At 46.0% G+C, this 22,243-nt stretch overlaps 1 protein-coding gene across 4 annotated transcripts in view; it reads right to left on the reverse strand.

The window, feature by feature from the left end:
- Positions 1 to 22,243, reverse strand: part of ST7 (suppression of tumorigenicity 7) — a 606,638-nt gene that overhangs the window by 493,677 nt on the left and 90,718 nt on the right. The window contains exon 2 of one of the 4 annotated variants that reach the window (XM_078674348.1): positions 12,463 to 12,517. The exons of the other annotated variants lie outside the window; for them this stretch is intronic. Coding sequence (XP_078530474.1) covers positions 12,463 to 12,505 — 43 coding nt within the window. The 5' untranslated portion in view covers positions 12,506 to 12,517. The remainder of the gene's footprint in view (positions 1 to 12,462; positions 12,518 to 22,243) is intronic. 4 annotated transcript variants of the gene reach the window in all.

Here is a 22,243-nt window from a genome sequence, read left to right on the forward strand (position 1 = left end):
TGTGGCCAATCTAATGTATTAGAAATATTCGAAGAAACCATCATAGCATTAGGTAGTATATTCCTAGTTCGTAGCAGAGGTTTCGCACAGAGGAAACCCCATAGACCCGCTATCAAGGAGGGGTGGTATACAGCTAAATGTCGCCATGCAAAAACTACCTTGATAAAGGCTGTGAAAAGTAGATCACAAATATCCATCCAGCTGGCGCGTAAGGGATATCGACAGGCTGTTACTGAGGCTAAAAGAGATTGGGAAAACGAGTTCTGGTGCCTGCTGCTTAAGGAGAGATTCAGCCCATTTTTGGAATCTCATTAGCCTAAAGAACAGATCCACCAGCGAGTCTCTAACCTGTAATATAGTGGGTGAAACTGTATTCTTGCTCACAGAGTAGACATCCTGAACCATTTCCCCAGTTCTGCTTGCTAACCTTAAGGGATGTGGATGGTACCCATTTTTCGGACAGGGAGGTGGAGGACGCCATTCGAACCATCGTGCCACAGAAAGCTCCAGGGCCGGATGGTATTCCTAGCGATGTCCTCCGCTCTGATCCCAGCAAATGGGGAAAGATTAGTTCTACCCTTCTCAATTCCATTAATAATGGGGGTCCCATCCCAGAGTCCTGGAAAGGGGTAGAGGTCGTCCCGATCTTTAAAAAAGGAGATCGGGGCGAGCCAGCAAACTATCGCCCAATTACCCTTATTGATTCCACACAGAAGGTTATTGGGAAGGTGATCCTGATGATAATCTTGAAATGGGCTGAAGATAATAGGATTCTTTCGGACTACCAAGCTGGTTTTAGATCTGGAACAGGAACAATTGAGCAAGCCTTTAGGCTCCTACTAATCTATTGGAAAACGGTACTGGTGGGGAAGGGAACCCTCTATTTGGCATTTATAGACCTCAAGACGGCCTTCGACTTGGTACCCCGGGACAGTCTTTGGGGAGTGCTATCTGAAATGGGAATTCCAGGTTACATCTTGTCATTGCTGGTGCATCTCCATGATGGTAATTTTGCTCAAGTGAGGTGGGGCACCCAGGGGCAAAAGACTAGAAGAATCCCGGTAGACAGGGGCGTCCGCCAGGGATGCGTTCTCGCCCCCACTCTGTTCTCGCTTTATGTGAACGGAGTGGTGGAGCATTTAACGAGGATTCCATCTGACGCACCATCCCTGGCGGGCGAGCGTATTCCAACTCTCCTGTTCGCCGACGATACTCTTCTTCTTTCTAAATCCCCAGTTGGGTTCCAGAACCTCCTTGATAGCTTCCAGATCTTTTGTACATCACGGGGGCTCGTGATAAACACCAGCAAGACCAAATACCTGATACTGAACCCTCCAAGGAAATTGGGCAGGCCCCCCGTACTAAACTCTGAGCCTCTTGAGAGGGTCATGGAATTCGACTACCTAGGCATCCGACTTTCGGATTCCATGAAGTGGAATTCCCATATTCAGAAGATGTCACTAGGTCATAGGAGGGTTACAGCGCTCTGCCTCTATTAGGCCCATTGGCCCAGTAATCGATATATACAGGGCCAGGGGGGTAAGCGCGGCCCTATATGGAGCAGAACTTTGGGGCTCGTGTAATACGGAGCAATTGGCCAAATCTGAAAACAGATTCCTAAGGGAACTAATGGCACTCCCGCAGAGCACGCCTATGGTGCCTCTGTTGCTGGATCTTGGGTGCCATGCTATTAGTGACCTGGCAAAACTTCGCCCAATTTTACTGTGGACACGGCTATGGCGGGTCCCGGAACTGGCCAAATATGCAGAAGGCTTGGCAGAGGTGATGTCCACTATGGGCTGGCAAAAAATGAAATGGCTTCAAGATATTAAATCTTTACTACTTGAACTGGGCCTTCGCGACTCCTGGGAGAATAGATCAGCTCCTCCAAAAGTAGTAATAAAAAACCTTTATTGGAGCTGGGTTTCAAGTAAGCGTAACTGTGACCCTAAGATGGGAAGTGTAACAAACAAGTTCCTAATGATTAAGGATGTTAAGTTTACAGAGCCATATCTAGACATTATCCATAAACCTCTAGATAGGTCACTGTACTTTAAATTCAGGATCGGTACCCTACCTATAAGGGAATTTACCGCACGCGGGAAAACCCAACTACTAACGTCTCCTGCTTGTCCCTGTTGCACTTTAGGAACAGAGTCTATGGCACATTTCTTGTTCCAAGGAGGCATTGGCTCAAACCCCTGTGTAAAGCATTGGGCACTAGAGATTATGTTGTATCACTGCGTGTCCTTTCTTCGAATCCCAGCCCTTTGTGTGCCATTGGCCTGGCCAAATATTTAGGTTGGGCATGGTTGATTAGAGCGAAAAGGCTGAAAGTAAATGTATAATCTTTGTCTTAAAGTTTTTAAAATGTATAAACAGTTGTTTTACTTTTTTATATAAGTAGAATACATCTAATGTATATGCTTGTGCTGCTAAAATTAATTAATGTACCCAAATATGTAAAATTGTTTTTTAAAAGGAAATTGCGACAACCTAATGGAATTTATTTGAGCTTAAGTCTTGTAAGCTGTTTTTTTATCGTTGTTATTTTTAAAACTGCTGCTTTTTAAGATATGTTTTATGTCGAAATAAAGCCTTTTCTTTTCTACTATATATCAACTCCATAGATACAGACAAATAAAACCTGCCTGGTAAAAGAACAGTGGTTGATCAGTCCTGGAAAGTAAGCAGTGGCAAACTCTCAGTAATGTCGGCCAATGAAAATAAACAACTGCATCAGTATTTGAAAAATATTGTTTGCAGTAAGACTTTCCACAACATAATCTATAAGACGGCTACAAAGTCTACTCAAATGCTGAAAGAATCTGATCATATTAAAGATTAGGACCATTAACTTCCATTTTCTCTACTTCTGCTTTCTGGTTCTAGTGAAGAAGTGAGGCACATTGCTAAACTTGGTGACAGACAGTTGGCGATAAGATGAATCAGTGGGTTCTGCCGAGACAGACCCGACATTAGCCTTTTCAACATGTGTAAGAAAGTGCCTCTTTTGACATGGTTACCAACCACTTTTTGCCTGGTATCTGATGCAACTTTGACTGAAAGTGTGCTGGGTTCCTAGCACCAGTGTTCCTTCCCTACACTGTACTTCTTGTTCCACAATTGGCACCACTTCAAGCTCCATGTAAGTCTCTGGTAAATGGTACCCCTGGTACCTAGGGCATTGGGCCTAAAGAGGATACCCAAGTGCTGCAGCATGAATTGTGCCACCATAACGGCCCTCTCATCAAGCTCATGCAAACTGTCAATGCAGCCTGAGCGCATTGGTGCAGAGAAAAGAGTCTACATAGCACACATCCCTGTGTGCTGTGTCTGCAAAACACTACATGTGGTATAGGTAAGTCACCCCTACAGCAGGCCTTACAGCCCAAAGGCAGGGTTCACTATACTCATGTGAGGGCATATCTGCGTGAGCAGATGTGTCCCTGTGATATCCAAGTTCACTCCTAGATACCACAAGTGCACAAGGAAGTCATCCTGAGTACATGGACTGGATACTCATGAGTTACTCAGCTACATGATCGCGTCACTCCAATCTCAGATATTTGGTACCAAACGGATCATCTTAATAAACCTGCACGCATACCAGTGTTGGATTTATTAAGAAATGCACCAAGAGGGCACCTTAGCAGTACTACGTGAAAACCAACCATCACTAATGTGTTGACTGACTGGTCTCGACCAGTCAGCCGTCCTAGACAAGCTTGTGACCTCCTGAGGTGAGAGCCATCGCTCTCAGAGGCCTGGAACAAAGCCTGCTCTGTATGGAGGCGTTTCCACATCCTCCACGTAGGAACTGCATTCCAGGGCAGGAAACTTCAAAGGCACTGCCGGCTTTGTTATGCTACCCAGACCTCTCCAGATAGTGGAGAAGCCCACCCCCCAGCCCAGACCCCACTTTTTGGCGGCAACATTAGGAGGCGAATCCTGCATAAGCCAGCACCACCCCTAAGGTGAACAAGCTGATGTAGACACCACCATTTCAGATTCCTCCATTTTGTTTTGGACGGAATTAGCCTTCTAGGGTCAGGATTATGGCCACTTTCCACAGGAAGTGGCCATATAGAGGGTGTAGACACCCTAAAGTAGTCAGCCCATTCGCTACTAACTAGCACTCCCCTTAACGCCCCTAAATGGAGTATCTAGGTGGCACCCCTAAACCCAAGAACTCCGATTTGACGGATACAGAGAAGAAGGACAAAGAAGAGTCACTGCCTGGTGAGAACTGAACCTTTGGCACAAAACCCTGCCTGCTCGAAATTCTCTCGACAATCGCAACAGAGTGACTGCTCCTGCAAGCTGGAGATCTACCACAGCCTTGGGTAGCCTGCCAGCATTCAGAAATCACCTACAGTCTCCCTTGGTGTAGAGGAGCTACTCCCCTGCAGCCAAGCAGAGTCTGGTCCACTGCCTGGCAGCTCCCAAGCCTGACCAACGCCGCAGACGACCGGCAGAAGTTATTTTTACTCTGGAATGTCAAATCTGTCGCCCCACCAAGTGTGAAGACACCAGGACCAAGCGGAGCCATGCAATCCTAAACCCCAGGGTACCGGAAGCTCTGCACCAAAAGCAGACAGCGCGAGTCTAATCCAGAATCACTGCACCTCGACTGAAGAGCCTTCGAGTAACGTCAGCATCACTGCTGTCAGTGGACCAGCTGTCCTGATTTTGCACCTGCCAACTGTATGTCCCCAACTGCGAGGAGCACCCCTGCGTATCCAGCCCAGCCAACCTAACCACTCTGCACCTGAGCCGCCCTGACTGGGTACTGAAGAACTGGCTGCGCCCGCTTGCTCCAAGACCCCTTGCGACCTAAGCCCATTTTTAGGAGTTCTTAGACTTGTTCCAAAGTCCACCGGTGCAGCCTGTTTTTAGGTGACCCCCTTCTCTGTAGCACACAGCTACCAACCTCACCAGCACCCTGCTCCCGGCGAAACCCGGGCAGTTCCAGAAGAACTGCTGGTAGTACTTTGGACCTGGGTCCACTACACTACAACTTGAAACCCAGAAGGGGATCCCCTGAAACGGACTGTTCTTACTGTTATGCATTTCTGACTTTTCCTCCTATAGGATAGCATTACGCATAAAAGCGCACAGGTTTGAAAGATTTACTTATCTGTAACAAATGATAACAATAACAGCAATTCCTTCACAAAATATATAAAATGAAGTGTTATTTTTTCAAATTTGTTCTCAGATGTATTCTTTGAGTGCGAGTCTCATTTATTGCCTCTGAAAGTACAACAAATGCTGCCCTCTGATAAGCCCAAGTACTCGCCCACACTACCACAATACAGAGCGTTCGTATTATGCACTTTAGCCCCTGTAAGCCAATTGGGGATCCACTGGACTCTCTAAACTGCACTTCTTTTCAGTGCACTATACAGAGAGTCAGCTTCCTACAAGAAATCAGTGTTCAATTTCATATTTGCATATACTGCTGGTGGGAGACCCTTACCATCCATTAAGTGTGTTGATTTGTGTTTTTTCTGTTCACCCAATCTCCTGCTGCTCGGCAGTTTTTTGAGCCCATTGTGCTGCACTGCTGTCTCTTCCACTCACTCCTGCAATAGTCAATGCTGCGATGAATTGGACAATTCTGATGAGTGAGACTTGGCTAGATTTAACGGGCAGTTCAGTACTAGGGTGTATCAGAGACAACACAACTATGAGATTCTTACTTAGGAAAGAATAGAGCGCAACTAAACAAATAGCTTCAAAATGGCAATCAGTGGCAAATAAAAAGCAGATACAATTCAATGGGCTGGTGTGAGAAGTTGGCCTGGCATATGATGTCCACTATTCTAGTGGTCACCTTGCACCCGTCCAAACGACCCTTATTGATGGTAGGTTTAAGACAACCTTCATAGAAAGCTATCCTAGTGGTAGCTGTGGAGAGCAGCCTTCAGGCTAAGTTTTAATGGAATGTTAAACAGATTGTTTTACCAGTCTATAATCTCTTGAATGATCAAATGAAAGTACACCACACAAGGTATATATATATATATATAAAATATATGTATGTATTCTAAACACAACCCCTCTAGTCTCTTTATGAGGCTAAAGGCCAAAGTACAACCAAGAACTTTAATTAGCACACAGTAAATAGCAGAGTATACGTTTTGCCCTATGGGCTTCATAAACCATATACTAAAATAGTGGTATAAGAACCACGTGAGGTATAGAAGTGAGGCCAAGGGCCTGTAGAACCGTTGGGGCAACCAGGAACCACCCAAGGTAGGGACGCAGGAGACCCACGGGGGACGCGTGCAGTGTCTAAACACAGCCGTGAATCACCATTGACTTCTATGGAGGAAAAGCAAGTTACAATTTTAAAGATTAAGGACACTTCGGAGTAAACTATGATGGAACCCCTTTAGACTTAGACACTTCGAGAGTCAAGACCCACAGGAGCACCGGAGTACTCTTGTTACCTCACCCAGGGAAGCCGGGTGCATAGGTGTCTTTTGGTGTCGGGTTTTGCCGTCAATTCCAATGGAGAGCTGCGAAGAAGTGCTGCAGGCGACCAGAGGAAAAGTGTCCGGGTGGATCCAAGGGTGGATCGGAGATCTGAAGAACCTGAAAGCAGAGGGGACAGAGTCTGGGTCACTAGCCAGTGACCAGGATGGTGACAGGAAGATGCCAGCAGATGTCGGGTGCTTTAAGGTCAAGTAGGTGAAGTTTGACTCTTCAGCCACGAGGACCAGAAGGCTGCGACGACGACCAGGAGCTGGATTCGAGCTGTCCCACGAAGGATGTCGAGTGCTGCAGCGTCGGTATCCGGATTGGACCCAACAAGCCTTGGCAACAGCAACCCATGCAAGATGACAAGATTGGCTTCGGTGCAGACCAGCAAGGTCTGAGAGGCTCTCCCTTTGGAGGGGAGTCAAAGCCCGTCTGGAGCAACCAGGAAAGCCCAAGAAACAAAGGATTGTCCTTCGTGGGAACCCACTAGCCAACAGACTAGGGATCGCGAAGGTGCCTCGACCTGCGGTGAAAAAAGTGGACTCACGGGACACTCGTGGAGTGTAGGCCTCTCAGCTTCAGTGCAAAAGGTGCTCGGGGCAAGGGCAACAAATAGCCCAATGCACAACTTCGGGAAGTAGGTGCAGTTGCAAAATTGCAGTATGTCCAGGAGTTCCGGTCCTATGTCTCTCGTGTCGGCTGCGGGCCTCAGCTTAGCTGGGATCTCGTGTCGGCTTCAGAGAAGTCTGGAAGTCCATGTCCTGTGTCGCAGATTCTTCGAGATCCGGCGGGAGCCTCGAAAATGCAGACCGGGATGATGCTCTTAGGTGCCTGTTTGAACAGGGGGGTCTCTCCTTGACCCCAAGGGAGATTTCTTCCATCTTCCAATCAATATGGAATGTCGAAGGTCCAAGATTTTGTCTTCAGAGTTTCGTCCAGGGTAATCTAAAGTCCTAGGGACTGGGTTCCTATACTTATACTAAGTTTAGATGTTGGACTAACTCTAGGGTCCCACTTATGGGAGGACCTGGGGAGCAGGTGGTTACACCCCTTCCCCTTTATCCAGTTTCGCGCCAGAGCTGGGGCTGAGTGCCCCACCAACTGGTTTGAACTGGGAAATGCATGTAGCACCTTGTGTGCCCCAGGCAGTGTCTCAAAAGCATTCACTGAATGCAACCCACCCTGCCCCAGTACACTAAAACCTGTCTGGGGAGGTGCTGGCACATCCCTAGACAGGAAACTTATTGTCCAGGCCTCCTCTACCGGAGGTTTGTCCAGCAGCAGGAGGTCAGACTCGTGTCTGTGGCAGCAGCATCCATTTTGTGATGCGGAGGCTCTTCAAAACTATTACCGGGTGTACCAGTGTGTACATGTCTTCTCCCTCTAGAAGGGTGGAATACTACTCCCGCCGCCTGCACTGCCGGGGGGGGGGTGGTATTATTCCAAAGTGTTTGAAACCAAACACAACATGTTTTGATAAAGCCAACCAGAGTTAGCTTCAACTGCGAGGATTATAATGCACTTAAGAGTATATGGTATGGCCATATCACAGAACAGCTATAAGGAAGGTATTCCGAAAGCTGCAGAGGGGCTCAGCTCATGCTAGGGCACCCTCTCACACAAAACCAAGCACTCTGCCTTCAGGATTGTCAAGGCCTGTCATAGGGGTGACTTATAGGTTAATATGTGTCTGTTTTAAATGGATATCGGTATACCATATCCCAGTAAGGGGTGCTTACACCACCTTACTCAAACTTCAAGTGCAGACCTGTGGTGCCATTTTGGAAGGCTTCCCAGGGGTGGAATAATACATGCTTCTGCCCCTGGTAGGCCTCTGGGGTATCTATGCCCTTGGTACCCAAGGTACCATATACTAGGGGCTCACAAGGTAACTCTGTAACCAATCTGGTATGTAACTAATGTACATGCAATCAATTTAGAGAGAGAACAGCTAGGCTGTGGTTCTGATTAGCAGGGCCACAGCCAGACTAAAGTAAAAGCAAACAGTGAAACACAGCACAAAGTGGGGGTAACCAAAGGAAGCAGACCCTACTCTCCTACAGTGGGAATGACCAAAACAATCTCCTAGCCCAAGGTTAAAAATATTAGCATATCATGCTTGGCTCACAGAAAAGTCAGTGTACTTTAGAGATTAGTATCCCAATAAATGTACTGCAAAACATATTTTGAAAACCACATTTAGCAAGATGATATACATTAACAGCAACTTAATTGTCAAAACACCAGATATTAGAAATGTAAATTTGATATAATCTATGCTTGGTAACAAGGATAACTTTTAAATTAACTTTTGACCAAATTACTTCTTTTCTAAATGATCACCCTTTATCTCTTATTAATATATCTGTTGGAAAATGAACCTCTCTGCAGGGTCACCCCTAAACATTTAGCCTTTCTACTCCACTTGTTGCTGAACCCATTTTTGCTGGGCATAGGACTCTGCACACTTTACCACTGCCAACCAGTGTTAAAGTGCATGCGCTCTCAAACATGGTAATATTTTCTCATCCCCAATTGGCATATTTAATTTACTTAACTTATAAGTCCCTAGTAACCCATCCCTTTTTATACATATAAATCACCCCTAAAATAGGCCCTGGACAACCCAGAGGGCAGGGTGCAATGTATTTAAAAGGTAGGATGTGTTCTTTTAAGTTTTAGAAGTCCTGGTAATGAAAAACACTTACATTCGTTTTTCACTACAAGACCTATCTCTTTCATAGGATAACATTGGGATTACCTTATTACATTTTAGAAGTGTAATTCCCAATTGCAAAGATTTAGACTTTGAGTTTGGTGTTCCTGGAGTCACAATTTAAAATCCAAACTTATGGTGGAGTCAAATTTGAAATTGCAATTCCGACAAGGCCACTTTTAGAAAGTTGATGTTTTCTTACTTTAGCCATTTGGTGCCTGCAGCCTATCTCCGATACACGTCTGGGAAGGATAACAGCTGGGCTTTGTGTATTGCCCCTAAACAACCACACACAATGGTTGCTTAGGCATGACTTGATGGTCTATTTTGGTAGGATGGGAAGGAGAAGCTAAACCCAGTCTCACCTACACCTGAATAAGCTGTGTCCTGTCCCCACGCAAAGGGCTGCATACACCCCTGTAGTGAGCCTGTAACCAGGGCAGGAAGGGAGGACCTCTGTGCACTTCAAAGGCAAGTCTTTGAAGCCGCCCCACTTCAAAGGCACAACTGGGTAGAAGTACTGGACCGATGACATCACCACTATAGTACACTTCCGGACCTGTGAAGACTCTGCCAGGAAGAAGGACTGCTGTGCTACAAAAGTACTGCCACCTTGATGGACTGATGCTATGCTGGACTCCTCCCTTGCTGAGCTGACTTGCTGTCTGCTGTTCCCATACCTGGAGAGAAGGACTGGCCCTGCATCACTTGAACCCAGAGTGACTCCAAGGGCTTGCTGACTGGCCTACTGATTTGAAGTCTATGGGGCATAAAATACTTGCAACTTAGCTGCTTCTGCACCTGAACTCTGCCATCTGTAAGTCTGCCCAGCCAAGTGGTGACATCCCAGTCCTGGATCCTTGGAAATGAGGCCTAAGATGCCTACTCCAGCAAAACCCATGCGTCCTCTATCTCACTGGTGCATCGGAGTTGCTCCGTGGATCATAAATGGCATATAGCCCCTATAGTGTGGATCGGAACCAGCGCGTCACTCCTGTTGCATGACCAGAATCGGTGCATCCCCTCTACTGCATTGATCGTCCTGACGCATCCTCTTCGGAACCACTACTGCACAAGATCTTTGCATCTCTGTTGACGGTATCCTCAATGACGATGAATCTCCAATGCATTGCAGCTGCTGCATGGATCAGGACCGGCGCATCGTACTACTGCTTGGATTTACACTGAAGCATCGCTTAGGCTGCCCAAGCATCAGTGACGACATAGCTGGAATCAAGGTATTTTTGTCGAGTGGACCTCATTGGGTATCAGTACCCATAGCAGTCAGCCTGAATTTTTGACTTTGCCCGGGTCTGGTGTGACCTGATATCCCAAGTAAGCTCTTACTGTTTCTGATTGCTATTTTACAGTTTATTATTTAAAGTTTCATACCTCAAATTCTACTAATTGGATTTGCGATTTTGGTCTTGTTTTATTTATTGAATTAAAATCTATTTTTCTAACCTGGAGTGGAATATTTTTGTGTGGTGTTTTCACTGTTTTACTGTTTGAAGTGTTGCACAAATACTTTACACATTGCCTCTGGGTTAAGCCTGACTGCTTTGTGCCAAGCTACCAGAGAGTGAGCAAAGGTTTATTTAGGGGTTGCCGGACACTTACTCTGAATAGGACTGTGGTTTCCGTTTGACTAGGGTTTACACCCCAGTCAGCCAACAAACCAATTTCTAACAATATTCTTCCCTTTCTTCCATTTTCTCCACCGGTGTTGATCAGTCCCTTCATCTCTTGTGTTACCTTTTTGTACTCCTTTTTAGATGCCCTTGTGCTTCCGCATGTTTTCTCTTTCCATCCAACATGGCGTTTATTGTTTTCCACATTTCATTCTATTTTTCTAGACCTACATTTCTTCCTGAAGCCTCCTTACTCTCTTGGGTAGAATACCCATCCATCAATCAAAGGACATGTCACAATTAGCATTACAAATGTGCCTGTGTCTCCATGCCACAATGCCAATGGAGTATGGAGTTAATTAACTAAGAAAAGAGGTGTCCTAGCCGTCACACTCAAATGCTGCTAAACCAATTTAACCGACTAAAGACCATCAATTCAATTGATATGGGAGTAAATAGCCCATATCAATTGAATTGATGGTCTTTAGTCTGTTAAATTGGTTTAGCAGCATTTGAATGTAACGACTAGGACACCTCTTTTCTTAGTTAATTACTACGGCCCCATCCAGCCACCTAGGGCCAAACCCCTTATTGCTATTAAGGTAGAATGGAGAACACGTCTCAAAGAAACTCTGGTCAATGCCTGGTAGTTATGGCACAACCAACTAACAATTCCATAGAGAATCGCAGATTCAGTTCAAGCAGTACCAATAATTTCAAAATAAAGAACAAAAATACAATAAAATTCCCAAATCAATTTGGAACATCAAAGAACATTTTAATGGGTGAAATTACACCTAAATAATTAAAATTGGATAAGGCAGACATGAGCTATGAAATTGTAAAGTTTTAAAAGCAGAAAGTACCTAAAAACAGTAAAGTGAATGAAAAACAACTGCTGTCTGATGGGACCTAAGTGCGATTTCATGCCATCCTCAGCTTAGTAGAGGTTGGATACACAAAGTAGGCAATCAGGTCAATGTTTTTACCTTTAGATTTAATCTTTATAATGGTAGTCAAAACCCTTCAGCGGAACAAGGTCCAATGCTGAGAGCTACAAGGGTCCTTCAAAGTCTAATATGTTGTTGTCGAGCTCCCGCTGAAGTAATTTGTTTTGGTGTTCAAATCTCAAAGCTGTAAAAAGCTGCAATTTGTAGCGGGCAAGGTTGCTTCATCACTGGAATGGATTTACCACCTCACTCTGGTCCAAGATTTTACTTTCAGGGAATGCTGGAACCAAAAATAGACTAATTTGTGGTGCCAATGTCTCTACTTCGAGCAGATGTCAACAAGTTAGAGGAAAGAGTACAAAAAAAGACATAGGCCTTGGTGAATGAGATCGTGAAATCAACTACCACACTCTGACAAACAGGTGGATCGCCTGCTGAAGGACAATACCCTAATGCATCCGAAGCTGGAAGACACTGAAGGGCGATCATGGTGAAATAACTTGCGCTTGGTGGGGGTGCCTGAGAGGCCAACGTAGGCCTTTTTGTGGAACACCTCATCCTCAACATCCTGCAACCCCAGGGCGTCTCCAAGTTTTTTTCTATTTGAAGGGCTCATAGAACAGCTGTACCACCTCCCAGACCACGAGCACCTCCCCAGAACAAGAAAAGTTTTCACCTTTAACTATAGAGACCGGGCTGTCATCCTTCAAGTGGCCCATCAGAAATCAGCGCTGAAATAAAAAAAAAAACAACGATCAGTCTGTACCCTTACTATACCCTCAGTGTGCAACAACAAAGATGGAGCTTCACGGAAGGGAAGAAGGAACGCCGTGCCAGGGACTTAAACTTTAGGATGCTCTTCCCAGCAAAACTGAGTGTTATTGCAGAAGGTAAAACCTGCCACTTCCTTTCCCTTGAGGAGACTTCGGAGTGGTTGGAGGGCCGGCACCCAACACCCCACAAAAGCAAAAGTCCTAAGTGAGGGTGCCGGAGGATGCAGCATCTGTGACATTACATGCCACAAAGTTAGCTCCGGAGAGAGACAATACAGAACAGCACTGGTGACAACCTGAGGCATGATTTCGATGACAGTGGATAGTAAGGGGCCAATGTGAGATTATACATGCATTTCTGTCAAATGAACTTCTTAGAGAGGGGGCTGATGTTGTCCAAATGGCATAGTTCTTGGTTTTTTAATGGGTTTTATTTTTAAACATCAGCTAAAACATCAGTAGGTGAGCCTTGTATCCAGTAGATTTGACATTAGTACATTCAAAAGTTGCTTTCAGGGATACAGAGATTGCACTTGGGGAATTTATTCTCCAATACCACTGCCCCCTCATACTCTCTGAATTAGCCATGGCTCTCCTCAGTTATGCATCCTTAGCGAGTGAGAAAATCCACTTACTACTTTCTAACCAAGTGTATTGGGTTGTGAATTGTCCAGCCCCCTCGATTTCTAGGCTGTTGTATCTCAGCCATGGCTGCCATATTTTGATAAAAAATGTTTGTCCATCCTCTAGCTGTCTATGTTGTTTTCTCGGCCCCCATATACAAGTCCGTGCTGGCACGCTATTCCGCCAGAGTGGGCAGGCCCTCATCTCCCCAGTGTCAAGCAATATCTCTTTTTGCAACTATCAGTCCTAAGTTGCTCAGTAAGAGTTTTTTTTTCTTTTTTTTATTTATTGCACAGAAGAGGAAAATTCAATTGACACAGCTTCTGGTGCTCAGTAAGAGTTTGTACCTAGGGAGATGAATATCAGTGGGGATGCCAAGTATAACATATTTGGGGTCCATCGGTATCTGTGCCTCTAGTATATCATTCAGTTCCTTCACTATTCGTAACCAATAGCTTGGCATATGAGGACATTCCCATGTGTCTATGTAAGTGCCTTGGTTGGTTTTACAATGCAAACATTTGGGCGTTTCTTCCTTTCCCATAGCGTGTAGTCGTGCCCTGTCATAGTATACCCTGAATAGGACTTTAAATGGTATCAGCCTTAATCACCACCTCTCTTGGGTTCATCAATGCCCTCTCCCAGTCGGTGTCCTCTAGAGGGCCCCTTGTTTCCTCCCATTTAGACCTAATTAATATCAGTCTGTCAGGATGTTGTTAAAGTTTTACAAGTCCAGGAATCTCCTCTTGCAGTAATCTACCTTCTAGTGGTGTATATTCGGGGATATCTGTAGTGTCAATTTTTTGCGCCCTCTAGGTATGCTGCAGTTGTAGGTATTTATATAGTTGAGAATGCGTCAGTTGATATTCAGTTTGGAGGGCCCCAAAGGTGATTTAGTCCTTGTCTTTGAGGATGTCCCCTAATGTCATGATCCCAACTGTGTCCCAGCCCTTGAAGCCCTGCAATTTCGCCAGCTCTGGTATCCTCCTGCCCACCCATAGCGGTGTTGCTCTAGCTAATTATACCATCTCATCTGCCTCTCCGCCCCCTTCTAGGCCTCAATCGTCCTCTGGATGGCAGGTAGCAAGTCTTGAGTGCCTGCGACCCCATAAAGATAGTGGAGATAGGTATGTTTCCGAAATTGGAGCCCTTCTGGAGCGTACATGGAGTGATCGCCAGCAGCAGGATACCATTCATTAATTATAGTTAGGTGTGCAGCCCGGCATTAGACTTGAATGTCCGGCAGAGTGATTCCCCAGTTATACTGGATGCGCTGCAGTGTTTGTAACGCCACTCTAGAGTCCCCCGTCCCATAGGAGTGTGTGAAGTTATTTTATTTCTAGAATCAAGTCAAGCCTGGCACAGGTAATTGAAATAAATGCTTTGCAAAATCTTATGTAGTGTTTTACAATTTAATGCAAGTTCAAATGCAGCTGATTGAAATATAGGTAAGTTAAAAATGTCGAAATGTCGAAATGTAGACTGCTCTGTCAGTGGCAGTGACAGATGCGATCTTTTTTAAAATAGTTACTGCACTTGTTGCTCTCAGAGGTAGCGCTGGAGTACTGGGGGACCTTTGAATGCATATTAAGAATTTTACCTGCTCACTTTGTTAAAATAGTCATATTGCTTTTAAATACCTACTTGTATCATTGAAACTCATTGAAATTCATTGTTCTTCCTGCCCTGTTCCGCCGCGTCCATTGTGGGCGTTTGCTGCGGAGGGTTGAGGAGCCCACCACTTCCGGCTTGCCTGGAAGGAGGGGTAGCGCTCTAGTCGTCTGCCATCTGGCCCCTACTTAATGCGGGCAGGACAGCGGCCACGGTGTGTAGACTGCTCTGTCAGTGTCAGTGACAGATGCGATCTTTTTTAAAATAGTTGCTGCACTTGTTGCTCTCAGAGGTAGCGCGGGAGTACTGGGGGACCTTTGAATGCATATTAAGAATTTCACCTGCTCACTTTGTTAAAATCGTCATATTGCTTTTAAATACCTACTTCTATCATTGAAACTCATTGAAATTCATTGTTCTTCCTGCCCTGTTCCGCCGCGTCCATTGTGGGCGTTTGCTGCGGAGGGTTGAGGAGCCCACCACTTCCGGCTTGCCTGGAAGGAGGGGTAGCGCTCTAGTCGTTCGCCGTCCGGCCCCTACTTAATGCAGAGCGGACAGAGACCACGCAGCGGACGCGCCGGCGGTGCGCCAAAGGCAAGCCCGTCTGCGCCTGTCCGTGGCCGGCCGGGGCTAGGGGCCCAAACCCCTGCCCAACTACCCTCTGAACGCTCTGTAAGGATTAAATATTCTAAGGAACAGCTTGAACTGCTCTGCCCACCCATTGAGGCGGCTGGTTTGCATGAGATGCGGGCAGATAAGCTGCCCCCGAGCTGCAAGATCTGCCTATACAACTCTGGGGAAAGAGAAGGCTATGAGTATGAGGGGGAGAAACTGACTATGATGCAAATTAACTGCCGTTCCTTAAGGAAATATACGCTTGATATCTATAACCTCCTTATGGATCAACAGCCGGAAGCACTCTTTCTCACTGAGACTTGGTTAGATGAGGAGTCTGCGCCAGATATCTTGGAGGCACTCCCTAACGGCTATGGCATGTTAAGGCTTGATCGTGTCGAACAGCAGGGGAGGGGGGGATAGCTGTGGTCCACAAATTAGAGCTAACATGCACCCTGGAAGCAGCCTGCATTAAGGACAGCGAAGCAGGTTCGTTCTCTATTAAAGTTGGGCCGAATACGATAGTGATCACCTCTTTGGAACTATTTAAGCTTAAACTCCAATCCTGGACACCCACCCATCAGGCTGGTCACCTCCTCGATCCGATTTTTGTTAACTGGGAAGGAGTAGAGGTTCAGCCCCCATTTCAGGTAAAATGGTCTGACCACTTTCTGGTCCAGTTTACGATACCAGGCCCGCTTAAAAAACCTCCTCAAATTAGGCCAGTGGCATTGAAGCGCAGGCAATGGGGGAAACTAAAGCAGGTTCATTTAGAACGTGCTCTGCGATTAGGCAGCCCCCCGTTGAAGGAAAATCTGGACGAGGCGTGGGAGGACTATGAGAGCTGGTTGAAGGGGGCCCTAGATATAACGGCGCCATGGACTACCAAGGCCCCGGCGAGGGGCCCCAAGTCTGCACTGTGGTTTGACGCTGATTTAAGAGCGGCTAAATCGGTCTGTAAAGGCTTAGAGCGTACCTGGCGCAAAAAATATGAGATAACCGCTAAACTAGAATATAAGAATAGTTAAAAAAAAATATCACTGCATGGTTAGGAGAACCAAAAGAGAATTTTTTAATAAAAGAATTGAGTCATCTGAGCGCTCCACTAAGGAACTTTTCTCTATATACAAGGAATTTACCTCATTAGAGAGGACTCTAGTTCCGGAGGCCCACTCAACAGAGACCTGTGAGGCGATTGCAGACTTCTTTGTCCAAAAAGTCGAAACTATATACAAATCCTTCCCTATTGGAGCAGAAGTGACGTCCACAGAACAAATTAGGGAAGGGAGACGGACAAGTAATGCTTGCCTTAGCCAGTTCACAGTCCCTGACAACCTTGAGCTGATGAAGTTAGTCCACAGTATTAAATCTGGCTCCCCCAAAGATGCGGCTCAGCCTAAGATTTTTATGAATCAGGTTGAACTCCTCATTGATCATATAAGCCACATGGCTGAGCTGTCCTTCCAGGCTAGCTATGTGCCGCAAGACTGGAAAACAGCGCAGGTTATCCCTATTAAAAAAAAAGCCAATCTCAGTCTTGCCCACTTGGACAATTTCCGACCCATCTCACTCCTACCCTTCTGTGCTAAAGTAGTGGAGAAGATTGTGAATGGTCAGATGGTGAAATATATGGAAGAGGGCCAACTCCTCCATCCCTCACAGTCCGGCTTTAGGGCAAACCATTCTACTGAATCGGCTCTGCTCTTCTCGACGGAACTGTTGCGCGGGAGAGTTGATGAAGGGCGGACGGCCGCGCTGCTGTTATTAGATCTCAGCGCGGCTTTCGACACCGTTTCGCATCCCCTACTGCTCTCCCGCCTCAGGGAAGCGGGGATTGAGGGGCCGGCCTATGAGTGGCTGTCCTCGTTCCTCGCAGATAGAAGATTTCAAGTCTGCTGCCCCCCATATAAATCAGAAGTACGATCACTAAGGCAAGGTGTTCCACAGGGCTCTATTTTGAGCCCTACTTTATTCAACTTGTATATGGAACCCATTGCCAAGTTGGTGGAAGCCTATGGGGTGGAGATAGTGTCCTACGCTGATGACACCCAATTGGTGGTGACACTGTCCCAGCCCCCAGAAGAGGCTGCAGCAAATTATTTGGCCTGTCTAGGAATGCTGGCTGGTTGGATGAACAACAACTGCTTGCGCTTTAATGCGAGTAAAACCGAGCTTCTCGTGATGGGGAAAGCACCCTCCATCTGGTCCTCTGCGTGGTGGCCATCCGAATTAGGGCCTACTCCTAACCCCTCGGAGCAAGTGAAAAACCTGGGGGTTAGATTAGATGTCAAGCTGTTCTACGAACACCACACCAGAGGGGTTGCCGGCAAGTGCTATGGCATCTTAAAAAGCCTGCGCAAAATCTTGGACCTACTCCCCGCAACCAGCAGGAAAACTCTGATTCACACTCTTGTTGCGCCTCACCTAGACTACGGCAACTCATTGTATACGGGCCTGAGTAAAAAAAGACTGCACCAATTGCAGTGTGTACAGAATGCGGCAGCTAGGCTGGCACTAAATCTCTCCAGGAAGTCCTCAGGTAGCCGTGCCCTGGCCACGCTTCACTGGCTCCCCATCCGTGAGCGCATTACGTTCAAAACTATGTGTCTGGCCCACCGCATCGCGCAGGGTAAGGGCCTGCATACCTTCAAAAATTACTGACCATGTATCGGCCAAAGCGACATCCGAGATCCCTTGGCAGCATGCTTTTCCAGGTTCCTCATATCCACCTAGCTCGTATGGGTGGCCGATCATTTAAGTACCTGGCCAGTAAACAATGGAATTCGCTACCAATTGAACTCCGTATGGAACCATCGGAGATGAGATTCAGAAATAAATTGAAAACATACCTATTCCCAAAATAGGGTGCATTGCCCCGGTGCCCCGGGCGTTACCTAATGCTCTGGAGCTGGCTAGGTCCTTCTGTCTACACAGCGCGGGGACACACTGTTTTCTGTGTAACCAGGCGCTTTATAAACTTGTTATTATGATTATTAATATTATGAATCACTTTTCAGATTACTTTTCAGATACATTTTTAAGTTACTTTTTTTTACTCAGTGTGATATTCCTAGATATCACACTGTGACATTTCCTAGAGAAAAGGTAAGTAAAATCAGTTGTGCACAGTTGTAGTTTTTTAGGTTTTCATACAAAGCAACTCCACACTTTAAACATTTTTCAAGAGAAAATAGTCAATGTATTCTTAAGAAGAGAAATGAAGATATCGGTTAAAAAGTAAGTACTTAGTCTTTGGGTTGAGTCTCTGGGTTTAGAACAAGGGCTCCCCCAGGGTCAAGGATGCGCTCTCAAAGCACCCTTAGCGGCACTAGGGCGGCGGGGTGCAGAGTGCTGAGGCCCAATGTTATCCAATGGGAGATAAGGGGCCTCCGGTTGGTGGCTGCTCACGAGCAGGCCGCAGGGTTGTGGGAGAAAAGCTCCTGGTGTTAGGCTCAGGACAAAGGAGATCTGAGTTAGCACCTAAAGTACACCCGCAGGGGCGGCTGGGTCCAGGGTGCGGTTTTGGGGTAGGGTGCACTGTTGGTTTCAAAGGGGATTCTCCGGTTTTGACAAAGACTACAGGCTGGGGGACGAAGATCTTCTGGAGGTGAACACCAGCTGGAGAGGTAAGTGGGGATGCCTGGGGATGCTAGGACACCGTTGGTTGGGCAACCCAAGCCCGTGGGACGTCGGGTGCAGGGTTGTCTTTAGGAGTCCGGTTTTCTTAACAGCTCCGGTCGCGGGGATCCTCCAGAAAGAGACTGCAGGTGTTGCGGAGAGGGTCGAGGCAGGTCGGAGATCTCTGGTCAGGATCATCGGGTAGACCTCCTCATGGTTTTGGGCCACTCAGGCCAGGGGCGTTGGGTGCAGAGTGGTGCAGACTCATAGATTTGGCCGGAACCAGAGTCTGAGGATAAACAAATCCGGTGTTCACGAGAGACAAAGTCTTTGGGGTAGAAGGCAGGGCAGGTCCTTCGGGTTCTTGAGGCTGCTGGCTGCAGGTTTGAGGTGGGGACATGCCGGTAGGGCTGGGGCCAAGTCAGTGGGCGTCCTCCTCTTCTTAGCTTTAGCATGGCTTCTTCGGTCTTTCTTCTTCTTTTCTTCTTAGTCTGTTCTTGTCTGAGAAGGCAAGGTTCGGGGGTGCCCCTAAATACTAGATATAGGGGTGCTACACGTACCAAAAGGTTGGGACCAATGGGTACCTTCCTTGGGGTGGGTACACCCCCCTATTATGCCACCCTCCAGTGGGATGGAGGCATATCCCTCATTCTGGTTGGCTGGGTCCCCCCATCTGCAAGATGGCGGGGTCTGAGAGTTGTGCTTCATCTTGCCTCCCCCGAGGGGTGGGGTTGACAAAGGTGGGCACAACTCCATTCCTCACTTGATTTTAGCGCTGATTCGCTCACTCAAAGTGGGGGTCAGAACCAGGGGGCCAGTTGCTGGAAGAAGAAAAAGGCCTGGGGAACCTCACAAAGGCATCAAGCCTTTGAAGCTTCCCCTATGTGGATCCTGCCCCTGCTGGGGGAGAAGGCTTGGCACCTCATCCCAGGATGTGCATTGTTTCAGACCACTGAGAGCAGCAGGCTCTCGACCCAGGTGTCCAGAAACATGTCTGAGAGGCAGCTGGTGAGCAGCCACTCAACCTGGACACTAATTTTGGGTTGCTTTTCAGGGATATCCAAGATGCCCTCTGAGTGCATTTTTCATTAAATCCCACACTGGTTTCAGTGTGGGTTAAATGTACTGAGAAGTTTGATACCAAACGTCCCAGTTTTCAGTAAAGCCATTATGGTACTGTGGAGTTCGTAATGACAAACTCCCAGCACCATTTACTCTTAATGGCATTACTGCATTTACAATGTCTAAGAATTGGCTTAGATACTGTAGGGGTACAGGGCTCATGAATCTGTACCCTCACCACTGTTATAGTGCACCAGCTAGAGGGGTGGCTGATCTATCCCAGGGCAGTCGGTTGTAGGCATGGCACACAGGGATGTGTGCCATGTCGACTCTTCACTTTGTTCTGACCCAAAACACGCAGCCTGCAAAAAAAAAAAAAAGTGTGTGTATATATATATGATACAAAAAAAAAAAAGTGAACAATAAAAACATGCAATATTGCCAGTTGATATCCAAACTGCAACAAAATGACAACATTATAATTCAAGGATTCGACAAAGGGGGAAATGTGGTCTTATGGAAGAGACAAGACTACATGGATGAAGCATTGTCACAATTGACAGGGCATGTTATCGCACCAGCAATATCTTGGCACTTAAGGGAATATATGGAGGATACTATGGCAAATTAGTGGCCAGGAAAAGTGCGGGGCTGACAACAACAGATGAATAGAAGTTTATCAGGAATGACAACCCAAAGGTACCAAATATTTATTCCATTCCTAAAATTCATAAGAGTGCAAGTAAACCACCAGGAAGGCCAATCATTTCAGCCCAGAATAGCGGACTAGAAAATACCTCAATATATATTGACTATTTTTTTACAAGACTCTGTAAAAGAACTACCATCCTATATAAGAGCCACAAGTGATTTTATTTTAAAAATCAAAGATTTGCGGTGGAAAAAGAACTACCGTTTAATGACTCTTGAAGTAGTATCATTATATACTTTTATTAACCACATTGATGGATTGCGTGCACTGAAATTTTACTTGAGGACAAATGAAAATGTTTTAACTACCCCATGATGCTATGTTGATAAGTAAAATCAGTTTTTGCCTAAATAATAATGTATTTTGCGCGGAGTCACAATGGGAGCCAGCTTCTCCCCCAGTTATGCCGGTTTGTCCATGGGCTGGTGGGAGAAGCTGGGTTTGGAGGCAAAACATAATGAGTATATGACAATCAATGTAAAAGCATATTTTCGGTACATTGATGATTTGTTTGTTGTTTGGGAAGGAACAATGGAAGAAGCAAATTACTTTGTGGCTGCTATTAATATTAATGATATAAATTTACGATTCACTGCCATTATTAGTGAGAGGAACATACATTTCTTGGACGTAGAAATCTATATAGCAGACAACAGCCTGGATACCAGAATGTTTAGAAAAGAGACAGCTGGCGGTGTTGCATTCCAGTAGTTTTCATCCCTGACATCTGATTAAAAGTATCCCCTATGGGGAAATGATTAGAAGAAAGAGAATATGCAGCAACACCCAAGATCTTCAGCTTGCTCAACAAGAAAGCAAAAAGATTCGTTGAAAGGGGATATTCCAGAAAAACAGTTGATGATGTAATCAGAAAATCTAATGACAAGGAAAGATCCCTTCTCTTAGAAAATAAAAATACAAGTCAGTTGAAAGAGGATCAATCAGCTCTAGCGATTAGGTTAATCCTAACGTACAATGCCCAACAGCGAGAAATTCCCAATAATTGGTGAGTATGCCAAAAAGGTTAGGAGTAACCTATAAAATAGCCCCATCTATGCATACTAGTTTGGTAAACAGTAACCCCGAAGTAAGGGAACCTAGAAAATGATGGCTGCAAAACGGCTTTACAAAATGTAAAAATTGCAAGGCATGCCAATATGGGTTAACACCAAATCTTTTAGGTCGGCTTTTAGCGACCGAATCCAAATGGTCAGAAAGCCCTTAACCTGTAAAACAGAGTATGTTATCTATGTTTTCGAGTGTTCTTGCAATTAGAAATATGTGGGCAGTACTAAGTTCCCCGCCCACAAAAGAACACATAAGAGCAATCTGCAATATCGACCATACTTATCCAGTTGCAAGACACTTTAAGGAAAGGCATGAAAATAACCTCAAAGATTTCTTATGCTACTGGATTGATGCTATCCCCTAAACAGAAGAGG

The sequence above is a fragment of the Lissotriton helveticus genome, chromosome 1_1, assembly GCF_964261635.1.
Source record: "Lissotriton helveticus chromosome 1_1, aLisHel1.1, whole genome shotgun sequence".
In the NCBI taxonomy this organism is placed as follows: domain Eukaryota; kingdom Metazoa; phylum Chordata; class Amphibia; order Caudata; family Salamandridae; genus Lissotriton; species Lissotriton helveticus.